General features: G+C 42.1%; 1 protein-coding gene across 2 annotated transcripts in view; it reads left to right on the top strand.

The window, feature by feature from the left end:
* The window catches only part of CHN2 (chimerin 2), a 363,690-nt gene that overhangs the window by 171,288 nt on the left and 175,783 nt on the right, over nt 1-16,619 (top strand). For both annotated transcript variants that reach the window (XM_003407040.4, XM_064290106.1), the window contains exon 3: nt 11,925-11,980. In XM_003407040.4, the coding sequence (XP_003407088.2) occupies nt 11,925-11,980 (56 nt within the window). The remainder of the gene's footprint in view (nt 1-11,924; nt 11,981-16,619) is intronic.

Raw genomic sequence — 16,619 nt, forward strand, 5'->3', positions numbered from 1 at the left:
TAAGATTTCACAATGAGTGGTAGGATGGCATTCACCGCGGAGCCCAGAATCGAGCCTAACTCCACAGCCTACAAGTCTCCAAACTTCTTCCATTTAAAGTTTATAAATGAATAAATATATACATAGAGACATATAGATACACACACATAGCAGTATGTGTATTTTGATTAAAAGTCCCTGGGACGTGCAGTCAGTTAGGCACTCAACTGCTGGAGGAGAAGGTTGGCAGTCTGGACACACAGGCCTGGCCGTCTGCTTCTGTCAGGTCGCAGCCCTCTGGAGCAGGTCTCCTCTGCTCACATGGGGTTGCCATGAGTCAGAGTTGACTTGACGGCAGCCAACAAGGACAACAATTCTGATTACAAAAGCAACATAAAGTTACATAAAAGACAAATATTATAGAAATACAAAAAGCCAAAAGTGAAAATTTCCAAGTCCCCAACGCATATTCTGCTTCTCCTGTCCCCCTTCCCAATACCTGACCCCTGTCCATTTTGGAAGGCTTATTCTTCCTATTGTTTAAAATTCACAAGACTAACATTAAAGGCATTTTTTGGTTTCATTTTATAAAAATGTGTTTGTGTTCTATTTGGTGTCCCTCATATTGCTTGTCTGACTTCACAAGTATCTTGTTTATCTTTCCATGTGAGTACCCATAAAGGCACCTTGTTCTTTACTACATGGGTCTGTTTTTCCATCTGTGAAATAAAGGGGCCGTGCTGGGTTTCTTAGAGCCCTTGCGATCTCACATTCTGTATGCTCATCTTCAGTTCTAAAAGGAAGCAGTAATGACAGTAATTGGATGTTTTCGTTTGTTTGTTTCCTAACGGAGTGTGAAGTGCCCTGATAGTAAATCAACAAAATATCTGTAGCGAGATGTATTGGGATAGTCATTTGTGTTCCGTGACTTGCTGTGCCTTGCACACCACCTTGCACACAGCCTTGCGTACATTAACTACCCAATAAATATTCGTTGAGTGAATGCCATCGCAGATGGCTTTACTGGAGCAAAAAGATGGCATTGGCTCAAATTTATCTCACCTTTTTCTAAGAGTCCTTGGGCCACCCAGTTTATCTCTTAAAATTATTTCTCTGTCCTAGAGAAGCTGGGAAGGCATTGCTGACTATACATTCACCGTATCAATTTTACCCTAGTATACTGGATTTAAGTTTGATTTTTGGATACAACCAAGGTGTGTTTTATTTGTTGTTGTTGTGTGTCTCTATAATCACAAAACTTTAGATGTAGAAGAGATAGCTGAGGCCATTTAATACAGACCTAATGGCATGTATGAACTCTATCTTTATTACTCCCAACTAATTGGACATGTTGTCAGGAGGGATCAGTCCCTGGAGAAGGACATCATGCTTGGCAGAGTGCAGGGTCAGCGGAAAAGAGGAAGACCCTCAACCAGGTGGATTGACACAGTGGCTGCAACAATGGGCTCAAGCATAACAACGATTGTAAGGATGGCTCAGGACCGGGCAGTGTTTCGTTCTGTTGTGCGTAGGGTCTCTATGAGTCGGAACCGACTCGATGGCACCTAACAACAACAACAACAATGGTCATCCCTGGTGGTGCAGTGGTTAAGAGCTTGGCTGCCAACCAAAAGGTCAGCAGTTGGAATCTACCTTCTGCTCCTTGGAAACCCTATGGGGCAGTTCCACTCTGTCCTATAGGGTCATGGTGAGTCAGAATCAACTCAACAGCAACAGGTTTGGTTTTTTGGTTTGGTAATGGTCATCCAGGCTGTTTGAGGGCTTTAATGATGTGGAACCCCAAAAATGAGGGGAGTATGCCATCTGCAATGCCGTCCATGGTATCACATGTGTTGATCAAAGCCCTAAAGAACATCACTGAGAAAGACCTTACTCTTGGTTGCCCCTCATCTGTCAATTCTTTGAGTTTGGGTGTTGGACCAATTATAAACTAACTTAACAATATTATTATCAAGCTCATGATACTCAGTCTTATTCCCAAAGTTATCGATCATTCATTCAATCTTTCAGCACACATACAATGAACACCTTTTCAGTGTCAAGATAGGTACTAGGGATCAACTGTGAATAAAACCTGTCCTATCCTTTCCCTTAACGTACAGTCTAATAAGAGAGACAGATGTCAACCAGTTAAATTAAAAAGCAAATGGTTGCTACTAACTCCTCTACCTACTGGAATTAGAGAAGACTTTATAGAAGAGGCAAATTTACATGTGGGTCTTGAAGGATGTATATGAGAAAGAGCCCAGGGGCCTTGCAGACCTTCATGGGCTACTTTGACAAATGCAAACATACTAAAACTATAAAAAAAAAAAAAAAACTATAGCATTATCCTAATCTGAAAGTCTAATAAATCTGTCATGATATTAAATTTATTTATTCTTACATAACCTGTTGGCAAACTCTTCTGGACTCAGGAATCACAAGCCCTTCTGTTTGACATACAAACAATCCTCTGAGGGATTTATTTTAGATAAAAATACTGATGCCAAATTCATTAGCATATCATTTGTGGAATCCATATTTTTCATCACACACTTTTTTTTTAACTGTATTATTTTTTATTTTAAAATCTCTCATATATTTCCTGGATATTTCTCATATATTTAAAATCTCTCATATGTTTCCTGTATTATTTTTTACTTTAAAATCTCTCATATTTTTTTGCCATCTTATATGACTTAGTTTTTTTATATTTAAAATGACTTAGTTTAAAAATTCATGATTTTCAATGATTATAGAAGTATAATAGCTATGTCTTTGATTTCCTTGCCTACCGTTGGCCATACCATTGGCCATAGCTATGACTTATTTGATATCAAATTCTTGTTACGAAGCATTAGTCCCAATTATGATGGTATTTCTTAAAAAAAAAAAAAAATTAGTCTGTTTCATAATAGCTTAAAAAGCTATTTCTAAGTGGTAATTGAAGTGCTCTTGGTTGAAAGTAACTGAAGACTCAACTCAATCACATTGATTGGCTGAAGCAAATAATCCAGAAACATGGGTCCCAGACATGGCTTGTTCCAGCAACTCAAACGATACTACCAGAACCCAGTTTGTATTTCTTCCTTTCTTGGATCCACTGGCTCAGGTTTGGCTCCACTCTTAGTAGGCTCTTCCCTTGTGATCTGCCAATAGCTATTTACAGCACTAGGGCTACCACCTCCTCATTCAAGAGCAGCAGCCAAAGAGACAGCCTGCTTTCCTGACACTTAAGCATAGGCTTAGAACTGAGTAGTCTCAGCCCGGGTCGGTCTCGGTTGCCCATTCCTGCCTCCATCACGGTGGTCAGAGAATTGGGGTATGCCAGCTGCCCTAGATCAATGAAGACCCACCACTGGAACTGGGCAAGGGGGCATCCAGCAGAACCCCACATGACTGGGAAATGGAGAACATTATTAGGATGCGGGAGAATGGGAATGGATGCTGGTGAAGCAACCACAAATGTTTAACTTAGAAATTTAAAGTCTAAGAAGCTTAGAAATCAGCTCTCTCAATATTTAATAGAAAATATGTTGTTGTTAGCTGCTGTTTAAGTGACTTTAACTCATCGTGACTTTATGTACAACAGAAGAAATGTTGCCCGGTTCTCCATCATCCTAATGATTACAAGCATGTTGTTGTGCCAATCCATCTTACCAAGGGTCTCCCTCACCCTTGATGGCCCTCTATTTCACCAAACATGATGTCCTATTCCAGCATTGATCCCTCTTGATGAAGTGTCCAAAATGAATCAGTGTTCTGTTGTGATCTGTAAGGTTTCCATTGGGTAATTTTCAGAAGTAGGTCACCAGGCCTTTGTTCCTAGTCTTAGTCTGGATGCTCTGCTGAAACCTGTCCACCATGGGTGACCCTGATGGTATTTGAAATACTAGTGGTATAGCCACCAGCGTCACAGCAACACTCAAGCCATCACGGTATGACAAACTGACAAACTACTAATTTATTCATTCATTCAACAAACACATATTAAGGCTCTGTGTTAAGGCTGACGCTGCACTTAAAGTTGTGGTGTCACAAGGACAGATAAGGTCTTGACTCAAGGAGCTGTCTCGTGATATCCTTTAATTTCCTGCCCTCTGCGCTCCTCCGCCTGCCTTAGAAGTTAATGCTTCCTCCTACGGAGCTGTTCCCACAGAATAATTTCCCAAAGTATGATACATCTGTAACTAACCCTTAACAGTCAAGACCAAATCCAAAAACATTGATGAAGGCACTGAGAGAGCTTTGGTTTCAATGCCCTAAAAGCTGCTTTAAAGTTCACTTCAAAAAAAAAAGAAAGAAAGAAACCACATTCTAAATTTTAAGCCAGAACTGTATGAACTGGATGCTCTTAGCAGACAAGTTCAAAAGCCAGCTACCATGGGTATACTCTGAAAGATTTTATTTTTTAAGAGATCAAGTGCCAATTAGGCGGCAGATACTGCCGCTGACAACTCTCCCAGGATTTTCTCCCGGGCAGTAGGTCAAACAGTCATAGCTTGTGCTGTTTTTCTGAACAGGAGCTTAGGATCCCAGAACCCTGATCTGCAACCACCTGCATCAGCATCGCCTGGGGAGAGTACTTATAACAATTCCTCGGCCCCAGCCCGGATCTCTGATTTGGAAAAGTGGAGAGATATACATGTTACCAAACCCCATGTTGTTGTTAGATTCCTGCCAGGATTCTGACTCATGGTGACCCCATTTCTTATTCATACTTATGCTTGAGACCCCCTTCCAAGTGTCATTAGGCAAGAGAAGGACTAAATCTCCTTAAGACTTGGCATTCTGTTAGCCAGGCAACGCAGCAGGTTGGAGTATGGGGTTGAGCTGAGGAAGATCTCAAGAGCACCTACAATTCCCTACTCATGGCCGTGATTTTTTCCTGGGAAAGCTGGAAACACATGGGCAGTAAGTAAGCAGGGGTGGTGCTGGTGCAGTGTTGTGACCAAGAGACCAGATTTGTCTCCTGGGTCCCCTTGCCCTCCTTAGAAAGAAGGAGGCTGTTAGAAAACATCCCTGCAGAATCTCTGGGAGCTTATGGATCTAAACTGGGCTTCAGTGTCATGCAAACCATGGCCTTTGACAAGTCATCCACGGGGAATAGGTTGGTTTTGTTCCCAGAGGAGATGGGTCAAGTTTGCTTGTTGGAGAAAAAGTAAAACATTCCCTCTGAGCTCTAGATGTCTCCATCTGCCTTAGGTTTCCCAGTGAGCAGGGGATCCCCTTCTCCACTTCTCTGTCCCCCAGTGGTGGCCTTCCCTGCATATCAGCTAGTTTGAGTGCTAAGAATTCTCTTGTGTATTCTAGAAGGTTCTAGAAGGGGTGGGGAATGCCTGGAATGTATTTGGGACACACTGTTGCAGAAGCATATTCTATCATATTGCCTCTCAGCCCACAGAACCTGACAGACGTTATTTCATTTTGCTTGTGAAACGTGTTTGTTGAACAAAGAAAATTCAAGAAGCTACATTTTCAGATTATGTGATATGTCTCAGTTATATCAAACCTGCCTCAGAGGTTGTTTTTTTTTTTTTTTTCTGTTATAGCTAACTTTGAAAAGGAGGGGCTTGGACCCTCACTGGAGGCTAGGATTGGAGCTAGGGCCCCATTTTTATATTGTTATCAGGGTAGTCGGTTGCCATCTCATTATCTTTGTAGACACATAGCACAGATGGCAGATAGGCTTCTGCGCCTGTTTGTCAACTTCTGGTGCTTGGAACAGCACAAAGCAGGTCTTGATGATCTGAGACCTACTCACTGAGAAAGGGCAATTGGTTAATGATGTTTGCTGCTGAGGGACCAGGAAAGAGAAGTAGCTTGAGGGATTTGCAGAGAGCCCTCTCCCTCCCCTCTTCCAAGTTGTCCCTTGACTGTGACTGACAACAAATAGTTCTTTGTTGTAAGATATGTGAACTACTACATTTCCCTTTACTAAAGCTCAGAGGGTCCACAGAGGTTACTGCTGTGGCCTTCCACCTGTTGACGCAGCAGAGGAACTGTCCAGAAACATTCCTTCATCGGTGTCATCCATTTCTATTAATAGTATCTCAATCTCCCAATCGCGAACGGTTCTTCCGTCTGTACAATTAGTAATCAAGTGTGTCAACCCACCGTTGCAATCAACTCAGCCTGCTCCTCTGCATTTCCACCAATGCGTTCTTAACTCACATTTCCACATCTCTGTCCTATACAATTAAAAGAATGTTCTCTCTGGCTTCCCTGCCTCCAAGCTTCCCCTTCTCTGATCCTTCCTTTGTTGAGGCAAAGGGTGGTGGCCCCTACTCTGGCTATGCATTAGAATCTCCTAAAGAGCTTTGAAAAGAACAGATTGGTGGTGTAAGTGGTTAACATGCTCAGCTGCTAACCTAAAGTTTCGAGGTTTGAGCCTACCCAGAGATGCCTCGGAAGAAAGGTCTGGTGATCAACTTCCAAAAAATCAGCTGTCGAAAACCCTATGGAGCACATTTTTACTCTGACACACATGGAGTCGCCATGAGTCGAATCAACTGGACAGAAACTGGTTTGGTTTTTTGTGGGAGGGGCAGGGTCAATATCCTCAGGGATGGAGTCTGGGAGTCTGTGTTTCGTAACAGCTCCTCAGTAATTGTACTGCCAACAGCCCCATATGGGACCTCTCCACCACCTACATTGGGAAACCGCTGGCTGAGACTGAGAAATAGAAGCTTGGGTCTAAATTCAGGCTTCAAATCTTGATTTTATCATATTATCAGTATGACCTTGAGCGAGATTCTTCAAAGCTGGGCATCTCCATTATTTTATCAGTGAGGTGGGAAACTTTGGGGGAAGATTAAATGAGAAAATGCATGCAAGGTATCTGACACGTAATGGATGTCCCGAAAATGACAGCCTCTATTATTCTAAATAGTCTTACTCTATGACCATTACCTGATTGTGCCACTGCCCAGCTCAAAGCGTGTCACTGCCTCCCCACTGCAGATGGAAGAGCACCCGTGCTCCTCAGCATGACATTCAAGGTGCAGCTGGGTATGGCCTCCACCTTCTCTTCACACCCTGGCGCCACAGCCATGCTGGACTCATGATCAACCAGCATGCCATTCCCTTTCCCTGCTGCTGCTCTTCCTTCCACCCGTAACCCCTCTCTCTTCTCTACTTGTGGAGACCCCTCTAATTCTTCATGGCCAGTTCCATGCCTTTCCCTTCCTAAAGCCATCCTGGACCACCTGAGTAAGAATAAGCTGCTTCCCTTTCTTGCCCTCATTACAGCATTGGTCCACGCTTCGTCCACATATGTCTTCCTCACTGGGTCTGAGTCTCCTAGAAGGCACAGATTGTGACCTTCGGGCTGTTTGATTCAGTTTATTCATTCACCAGCTATGCATTGAGCGCCCATTATATGCCAAGCCCACCATCCGTCTGTCAGTTTGTCATACTGTGGTAGTTTGCATTTTGTTATGATGCTGGACGCTATGCCACTGTTATTTCAAATACCAGCAGGGTCAGCCATGGTGGACAGGTTTCAGCAGAGCTTCCAGACTAAGACAGACTAGGAAGAAAGGCCTGGAGATCTACTTCAAAAATCAGCCAATAAAAAACCTGTGGATCACAACAGAATATTGCCCAATATAGAGCTGAAAGATGCCCCTACGTTGTAAGGCACTCAAAATAAACAATGGCCATGACGTTGCACTCGAGCATACCAACAATCATGAAGATGGCACAGGTCTGGGCAACTTTTCATTCTGTTGTACATGGGGTCACTATGAGTCAGAGCAGACTCACAGTAACGAACAACAACAACATGTGCCAACCACTGTTCGAAGTACTGGGGATACAGCAATGGACAGAACAAAATCCCTGGACTCAAAGAGCTTACATTTTAGTAAAAAAAGGCAGTGTACAAAATAAATAAGTAAAATAGAAAGTGTGTTAATGGTGACAAGTGCTATGAAGAACCGTAACACAGAGTAAAGGAGTGGAGTGATGGGGTAGAATTTCAGGGAAGGCCTCTGTGGTAAGGTGAGATTTGAGCAGAGCCCTGAATGAAGGGCTGTACAGATATCTGGGGGATGAGCAATCCAGGGGAGGGAACAGCAAGTCCAAAGGCCCTGAGGCAAAATAAATTCGGGCTCTAGAGAGTGATGCACTAACCTTATGCCCTGGGGCAGATATATAACCTCTCTTTACCTGTTTCCTCATCTGAACACGGGAATGATAATAATACAAAGTTATTTTTTTCTGGGTCCTTGTGAAGATTCAATAAAATATTATGTTCCTGGCACATGGCAAGGACTCAATATGCTGGTTTCCTTGTCCTTTCCCTTTCTCTCCATTCATCCTCCAAGCCTCCACTGTGATGCTGACTGTGACGTCTGGCACACAGCAGATGCTCTCGTATTTGCTGACATGAATTGCAAAGGAGCCCTTAGCTAAAATGTTTTTCTCTTCTACCAGGGGCATTTCCTTTGTCACCATCAAGACAGACCTTAAAAATGGTGTTCACGAAACCATTCCCGCTGTGTACCCTACCGATAAGTGTTGGCTTTAAAGGACGTTGATCATGGGACTAGAATCGTAGACAGCCTTCTCTGCGTGTGGGTTCTGCATTCCCTTTAGATCTAAAACTGTGATTCTAGAAGATGGCCCCTTTCATTCCCATTGCGCTCATTAATCAGCTTGGTAGGTGTTGGGCTGATACGCAAGGAAGGCAGGAACTCCACGCAGCCTCCTTCCTGATTTAAGGAGGGCATGGGCAGTACTGGGTTAGTCAGTGGAACGCTCACAATTATTAATAGCTGGGTTTCGTTTTCCTTATTTGTGTGCCTCAATGAGCAGGGGCACTGGAAACATTTCACAAGGACACACTACTGCCACAGACTTGTTTCAGAATCCCATAGTATCTTGCCAAGATTCGCACAGTAGCCTTGGACCCACTCTACCTGGCTCTTGGATTGCCCAGTCCTCCCCAAAGCCTTTCTCCCCACACAACCCTGGTGACCTTCTTAAGGCATAGAACTGATGGTGATCTTCTTTTTCTTCAAGTTCTTAGATGATGGCTCTCTGTGATTTCCCAGATAAAATCCCCACCCACCCTCAGGAGTTGACCCCACCTACCCTCCAGTCTTGCCTCCCCACCTTCATGGTGGTCCAGCCATACTGAGCAACCTGCAGTTCCTGGGGCTCGCTTTGCAGGCTTTCTTTTCTTCCCAGACCCTTTGCGCTTGCCAGAGCTCTGCCTGGAATGTTCTCTCCCTTTCTGTATCTCCATCTTTGACTGGCCAACTCTTCCTCATGTTTTCTCTTTACAGTGCACCTTATCTACCATGGCCTTTTCTTTTTTGTTTTGAATTAGCAATATATACATATGGTTCAAAAAGTCAAAACAATATACTGAGGTGTACATTAGGGAGTCATTCTCTTATTCCTGTCCTTGTCTGCCCTACCCCCTCCACCCTCTGAAGGTAATTGCTCTTATTACTTCCTTGTGGGTCCTTCCGGAGTTTCTGTATACAGATACAAGCAAAAATGAATACATATTGTAATTTTACTCACTTAAAATAAAAATATGCATTACATGTATACTGATATGTGTGAGTATATGTGATATATGGAGCCCTGGTGACTTAGTGGTTAAGAGCTATGACTGCAAAGGTCAGCAGCTGGAATCCACCAGCCCCTCCTTGAAAACCCTATGGGGCAATTCTACTCTGTCCTATAGGGTCACTGTGAGTTGGAATCGACTCAAAAGCAACGAGTTTGGTTTTGATTTTTTATGTGATATATATGTTGTTATTGTTAGGTGCCATCATCCATAGGGTTTCCAAAGAGTGGCTGGTGGCTTTAAACTGCCAACTTTTTGGTTAACAGCCGAGCTCTTAACCACTGTGCCACCAGAGCTCTGTGTGTGTGTGTGTGTGCGCATGTGTGCGCCGTCCAGTCGATTCTGACTCACAGTGATCCTATATGACATATAATTCCATTGGTAGGTGTACTATATAGTTCATAGTTCGTTTAATTCTTCTCATGGATATTTTGTAACCCACAGCCTTGAAAGGTGATGCCTTGCCATCTTCTGTACTTACAGTACTATTTCAGAAAACTGTGACACCTGGAGAGGGTCTAGGACAAGCCTTGGGTATCTCCAACATTCAGTAGAGAGGTAGAGGAGGGGAAGTCAGCAATGGGGACAGGAAAGGGGCAGCCAGGATAGAAAGAGGAAAACCAGGAGAATGTGGTGCCATGGAAGTTAGTGGGATGCTGTAGCTCAAGCCGAATAATATATGCCTACTGGCTGATGATCTAGTATGGAAGGCAGCTCATCTATCCCCATCCAGTCCCACTTTTCCATATTTTGGTCCATTAGGATCTGCTGGCTCTTTTTCCATACAGAGACAGATGTTTACAGATTATGTTTTTCAAATCTGTATGTCATTTTTGGTGTCCTCCTGAGTTGAAGGGCTCGGTTAAACTCTGCTTTTCTTTCTTATATGGGTATCAAAAAACAAAACCAAACCCATTGATAACGAGTCGATTCTGACTCATAGTGACCCTATAGGACAGATTAGAACTGCCTCATAGTGTTTCCAAGGAACGACTGGTGGATTTGAATTGCAAACTGCTGACCTTTTGGTTAGCAGCTGATCTCTTAACCTTTGTACCACCAGGGCTTCTATACGGGTACAGTTGTCCTTAATGACACATGCCTTATCATTAGTGTGGGCAACATAAGCTTAAAAATATGGCACATTACAACATCTATAAGAAGAATTAGATAGTTTCTTCTTTGTGCTGAAGCTGGATAGTCTATACTTAATTGGGTAAGAAAATAACCATGTTGAGCAGAAGGCGTTGGGGAGCCATAATTACAAAATATAGTCCATCATTTTCATCTGTTCCCACATGACCACGTGGCCTTCAATTAAGATTTCTTTTTTATATTTAGACCCTAAGAATAAATCAGAAATTAGTGCTTATCTTATCAATTTTTTTAAGAAAGACTTTATATGATTGAGTTTTTTACTTTTTGAATTTTTTTCCATCTAAGATTAATTCTTCCCTCTTTAAGATTCTGAAGATAACATCAATTTGGCTTGTTTTCAACCTCTATTTTCAAGGAAGCAGAACTCAAAAGTACCTGCCTAGAGTAGCTTTCTCTCTAAGAGAAATAAACAGACTAGCTGAGCAGCAGGAAAAAAAAGTTATAATCTGAAAAATCACAAATAATAGTCTGATAAATTGCATTTTTGTGTACAAGTCACCTGCTTTTCTCCAGGCCCCAGCCTGAAAATCTGTCTTTAAAGCAGGTTAGAAAAGAGTCATTCTTATTTAAGGTATGAAAGAGCCCACGGAAAAGGAATGACAGTGGGTGGAAGATAGTTAAATGGATGAGAATCCATGGTGATACGCAGGGCAGAAATGGAATACTGAAAAGAGAACTGACTTGGTGTTTCATTCACTCCCAGAATCTGTTGTGTCTTTGTGTATAACCTTACCATTTTAGAGAATGACACTCCTAACGCCAGTCTTTCCCTGGTATGTCAAGAGACACGGGCATTTAAATTCAGGAACCCTATTATATGATCTTACTACTCAGGTCCTCACAAGTAGAATTTCATCTTTAAAATATTCAGAAGAATTTCAGTCATATCTCATCCTCCAAGGAAGCCATAAAATGAACAATGCCAGTAACAATTACAAAACTAAATTGGCCTTAAAAGACTAAAAAAATCAATTTTGCCAGTTTACATTCACAGTGACTAATTTCCATATAAATGATCTGACATTATCCAGACTGAGAATGTGCCTGTGTCCTCCTTTTTGTGTTATGGCTGCTTTTTGTTTTGTTTTAAATATTTTCGATTCTTGAGATGTACTCAGGTGGAAATATGGGAAGGCATGTTGGTCTGTGTTGCCATTTTCTAATTATAATGATCTTTTTTTTTTTTTTTTTCTGACAGTGTATCAGTTACAGCAAGAGGCACCTCGTCCCAAGAGGATCATTTGTCCTCGGGAGGTCAGTACTCGGCTATACACCTTGTTAAGTATGATGAATTGTCAGCACTCAGTTGTTATTGGAGGGCTTTCAGATTTCCTGGGAGTTGGTTTCTATTAACGTTTGTTAGAATGTCACCAAATTTAATATCTTAATAATCTATATTTTGAAATCAGGTTTTATTTAAAAAATACTAACCACCTATTTAGCCTGGAATCTGAAGTCTCATGCTTTTAATGATTATAGAGAGGCATTCTGGTTGTTTTCCTTGCTACTGTTGTTTCAATTCTTTTAGTATTTTTTTAACTAATGAAATGTTTCGAACAGGAAAAGTACAGAAAATAATAAATAGCTGGGTACTCACAAACGCATATTGAGCAAACCTTTATGCCTTGCCATATATACTTGACATTTAAAAAAAAATAAAGCTCTACAAGAAAAGTGACTGTATTTTTATTCCTGGAGATAAGTGTGGAAAAAATATATCCACTCCTAAAAATGCTTAGCAGCCCACAGAACTTTCCGGAGCCCTCCTTCACTAATCAGTTCTCTTATCACCTGGAATGCCAGCAAGCTTTGAAAGGCAGGACTAAAGGTCTATTTTCTATCTTAATTCTGGCTAGTTTTATTTAATAGCCAGACTAATATCCTTCAAACCAAAGGCCCTTGGGGGCTTGCTTATTTTTGTTGTTATTACTTTGATTAAATATAGAGTAGCAGATATCTTTTAAAGAGTTGTGTCTGCCTTATCAAGGGGAAAAGGCTCCAATTCTGATGCTCTTGAGATTCATCCTTAAACAACAATACTTTCTGGTGGGTTGAGTGGATTTGGTTTTGAACCTGCCTCAGAGACTTAAGTATATACATATCCACACATAGAGTAGACTTACCACTGTTTAATACGTCTTTCTACATAAAATTTTACTTCTCTGAAAGGCATTGAAATTTATCAGGTGGTCTTAGTCTGAAAGCAGAGTAGACTTCCTCATTTCAGGAATATGGCCTGACAGGAGAAAAGATGTGATCCATAAAGAAAAACCCAAGATGAGATCAGATCTTTATTTGGGTGTCTGATCTTGCCCTGTCATTAACCCCGTAGTTTGTTGTCCTTTGATTATTCATCAGTATCCAAATAAGGGAGAATAGGATTAAATACAAAATTTCCAGTGAGATGCTTTAAATAAGTGTTTTCACTTAGACATAAGAAACATATTGGCAAAAAATCCTTCACTCCTACTTTTCATTTGTCTAATAGGAAAATTATAACAATATGTAGGAAGCTTGAGTGGTTTGAATATTTCCATTAAAAGAATGTTGCTAAAATGAGAATACAACTAAGAAGTCATCCTAGAGGTATTCATAAAATCACCAGACAAGATTAGGCACCAGTTCTTGGAAACCAGAGGCAGTAAATATTTTTTCATCTGTTCATTTATTCAGCAAATACTTCTCAGGGGCCTACTCTGTTCTGAATTTGATCTAAGTCTTGAGAAGATAGCAAAGAATTTAGGTATCGGCATTTTGAGTGTCATATTAAAAGAGAAAGAAAGAATGATGTAATTTAAGATTTTGCCTGTATGTGTATGAGAGAAAGAGATGGACAGAGATTCTTTCTTTCTTAAAATCCTTGAAACCATGTCAGTTGTCCCTTTGGGCCAGGTGGACTGTTAGCAATGTCACTAGGTAGATACAGAGTATGTTCATAGATACTCTTTCTAGGGCTCAGCTGGAACTCCCCAGACAGCCACAGAATGAGGCTCTACCACATAACTATTTAATGCCGCCCTTCGTTTTTTTCGTTAAGTGCTTGACTGCTAATCAAAAGGTCAGTGGTTCGAACCCACCGGCCATTCCATGGGAGAAAGATGTGACAATCGGCTTCAATTAAACAAACAAACAAACCCTATAGGGTTGCTATGAGTTGGAATCAATTCAATGGCAATGGGCCTTTGGTTTTGCCTCTGAAGGAAATGCCGCATTGCCTAGGAAAGCAGAGCTGTGTACTGCAAGCCACCACCACTTTCTTTAACAAAGGATATGGTATGAGTGTGGCTTTTTTTTTTTTTTTTCCTGTCTTTTGAACCAAGTTTTTCACCTGTTGCCCTTTATCAGTTTGATTCATTAAGAATTTATGCCTGGTAGATACTTGATTTTTACATAGCTGGCATCTAAAAACCCTGTATCACATTTTTCCCAGGAAACCTAACAAGCAATGGGTACTCATCAGCTCCATTTCCTCAGCAAGCAGAGTGGGTCTCATCCAGCCAGGCAGGTGTCAGGTGACAAAGGGTCGAGTTTGCTGGAAGAACAGGTGCTCTTTAGATGAGCACCAGCAGGAGTAGCTTCCATTCACTTTGTCCTCCTGTGTGATGTTAACTGCAAATAATTCCCGCCCAGATTGCAGTGCCTCCCAGGACTTGGCCTGTGAGTGAGGGAAGGCTCCGCTCCTCCTGGATGCAGGTGAAACCGTTGCTCCTGTGTTTAGTGAAACATCACTTTCCTTATAACACACCTTTGTGCTAGGGGACATATCTAATGAAGACAGAAAGCCTTTCCATTTCAATCTGTGACCAGAAAGATCAAAGCTTTATTAACACATTTTTATAAAGCCATAAGGGCTATTTCTTGTGAACAATGAGTTATGATTTTTTTCCCTATGACTTTGCACAGGAAAGTCTCACCTCTTAAAAAAGCTAGGCATTAAAAGTCTACTTCTTTTTATACACAGCCCTGCTTGTTGTTGTTTTTAGCTGCCATCAAGTTGGCCCCCAACTCATGGCTTCCCCACACACAACACAACAAAACACTGCCCAAACTTGTGCCATCTACATGGTCGGTTGAGGAGCAGACCATTGTGATCCATAGGGTTTTCATTGGCTGATTTTTTTTTTTTTTCTTGTACCTCAGATGAAAGTTTACAGAATGAACTGGTTTCTTATTAAACAGTTAGTACACATATTGTTTTATGACATTGGTTAACAACCCCACGGCATGCCCACACTTTCCCTTCTCAACCTTGGGTTCCCTATTACCAGCTTTCCTGTCCCCTCCTGGCTTCCAGTCCTTGCCCCAAGGCTAGTGTGCCCCTTTAGTCTATTTTGTTTTATGGGCCTGTCCACTCTTTGGCTGAAGAATGAACCTCAGGAGTGACTTCATTACTAAGCCGAAAGGGTGTCTGGGGGCCATACTCTCAGGGTTTCTCCAGACGCTGTCAGACCGGCAAGTCTGGTCTTTCTTTTTGAGTCAGAATTTTGTTCTACATTTTTCTTCAGCTCTATCTGGGACCCTCTATTGTGATTCCTGTCAGAGCAGTCAGTGGTGGTAGCTGGGCACCATTTAATTGTACTCGGCTCAGTCTGGTAGAGACTGTAGTAGATGTGGTCATTAGTCCTTCGGTCTAATCTTTCCCTTGTATCTTTGGTTTTCTTCATTTTCCCTTGCTCCCAAAGGGGTGAGACCAGTGGAATATTCTAGATGGCTGCTCACAGGCTTTTAAGACCCCAGGCACTGCTCACCGAAGTAGAATGTAGAAAATTTTATTTATAAATGATGTTATGCCAATTAAGCTAGATGTTCCCCGAGACCATGGTTCCCATGGCCCTCAGCCCAGCAATTCGGTCGCTCAATGAGTTTGGATGTGTCTATGGAGCTTCCATGACCTTGCCTTGTACAAGACGTGCTGGCTTTCCCAGTATTGTATACTGTCTTACCCTTCACACTGGCTGATTTTTAAGGAGTAGATCTCCTTCCTAGCCTGTCCTAGTCTGGAAGCTCCACTGAAAAAGCTATTCAGCATTATAGCAACACACAAGCTTCCACTGACAGATGGTTGATGGCTGCACATGAGATACGTTGGCAGGGAATCGAACCTAGGTCACTTGCTTGGAAGGCAAGAATTCTACCATTGAACCACCACTGCTCCCACACAGCCTTGCTTCCCTTCTCTTAGTCTTCAATGCCTCTCCCTACAGCTGCCTCTTCCCTAGTTCATGCAATCCTGCCCAGCAGGGTTGCTTTGACATACCTGGTTTCTCTGGTGACTAATAATGTCCCAGTCTTTTGGCCCCCTCTCAGGTTTGCAACCTCCAGCTCAGTCCCAAGTCAAGTCTGCAATTACAGAGACATTGATGCAGCGTGGAACACTGTCACTCAGAGGTACAGACACAGAACCTGACTTGAATGCACAGTTGGTATCAACAGACACCAAATCACCTTATGGGCTTTGCTGGGGATGTAGGTGAGTCAAAGGTACGGACAGATTCACAGGCACAATCCAACAAGCTTATCACACCCTGGGAGGCAGGGGAGCCTGGCTGCAGACTCAGCTGGACTTGTTTGGAATCCTTGCTCCTCTACCACTTTCTAGCTACATAACTTAATGCCAACTGCTTAATTTCTCAGCGAGACTAAGGTCTAACCTGAGGGTAAACATCTACTTTGCAGGGCTGCTCTCAATGGGACATATGTGTCAAGTGTTTAGAATGGTGCCTGGCCCAGAATCGGTGCTCAATTAATGTTAATGATTCATAGCAGATTCAGAAAGATGTGAAGAGCAAGTTCTGAGACAGTCATTAGGGACAGTGTTGGCGTGATGACAGTATTCCCTGAATGTGCAGGCAAAAGAAAGCAATGACCAAGAACAAAGCAAGATGCCCAGGTC

Source organism: Loxodonta africana, chromosome 8 (assembly GCF_030014295.1).
Source record: "Loxodonta africana isolate mLoxAfr1 chromosome 8, mLoxAfr1.hap2, whole genome shotgun sequence".
In the NCBI taxonomy this organism is placed as follows: Eukaryota; Metazoa; Chordata; class Mammalia; order Proboscidea; family Elephantidae; genus Loxodonta; species Loxodonta africana.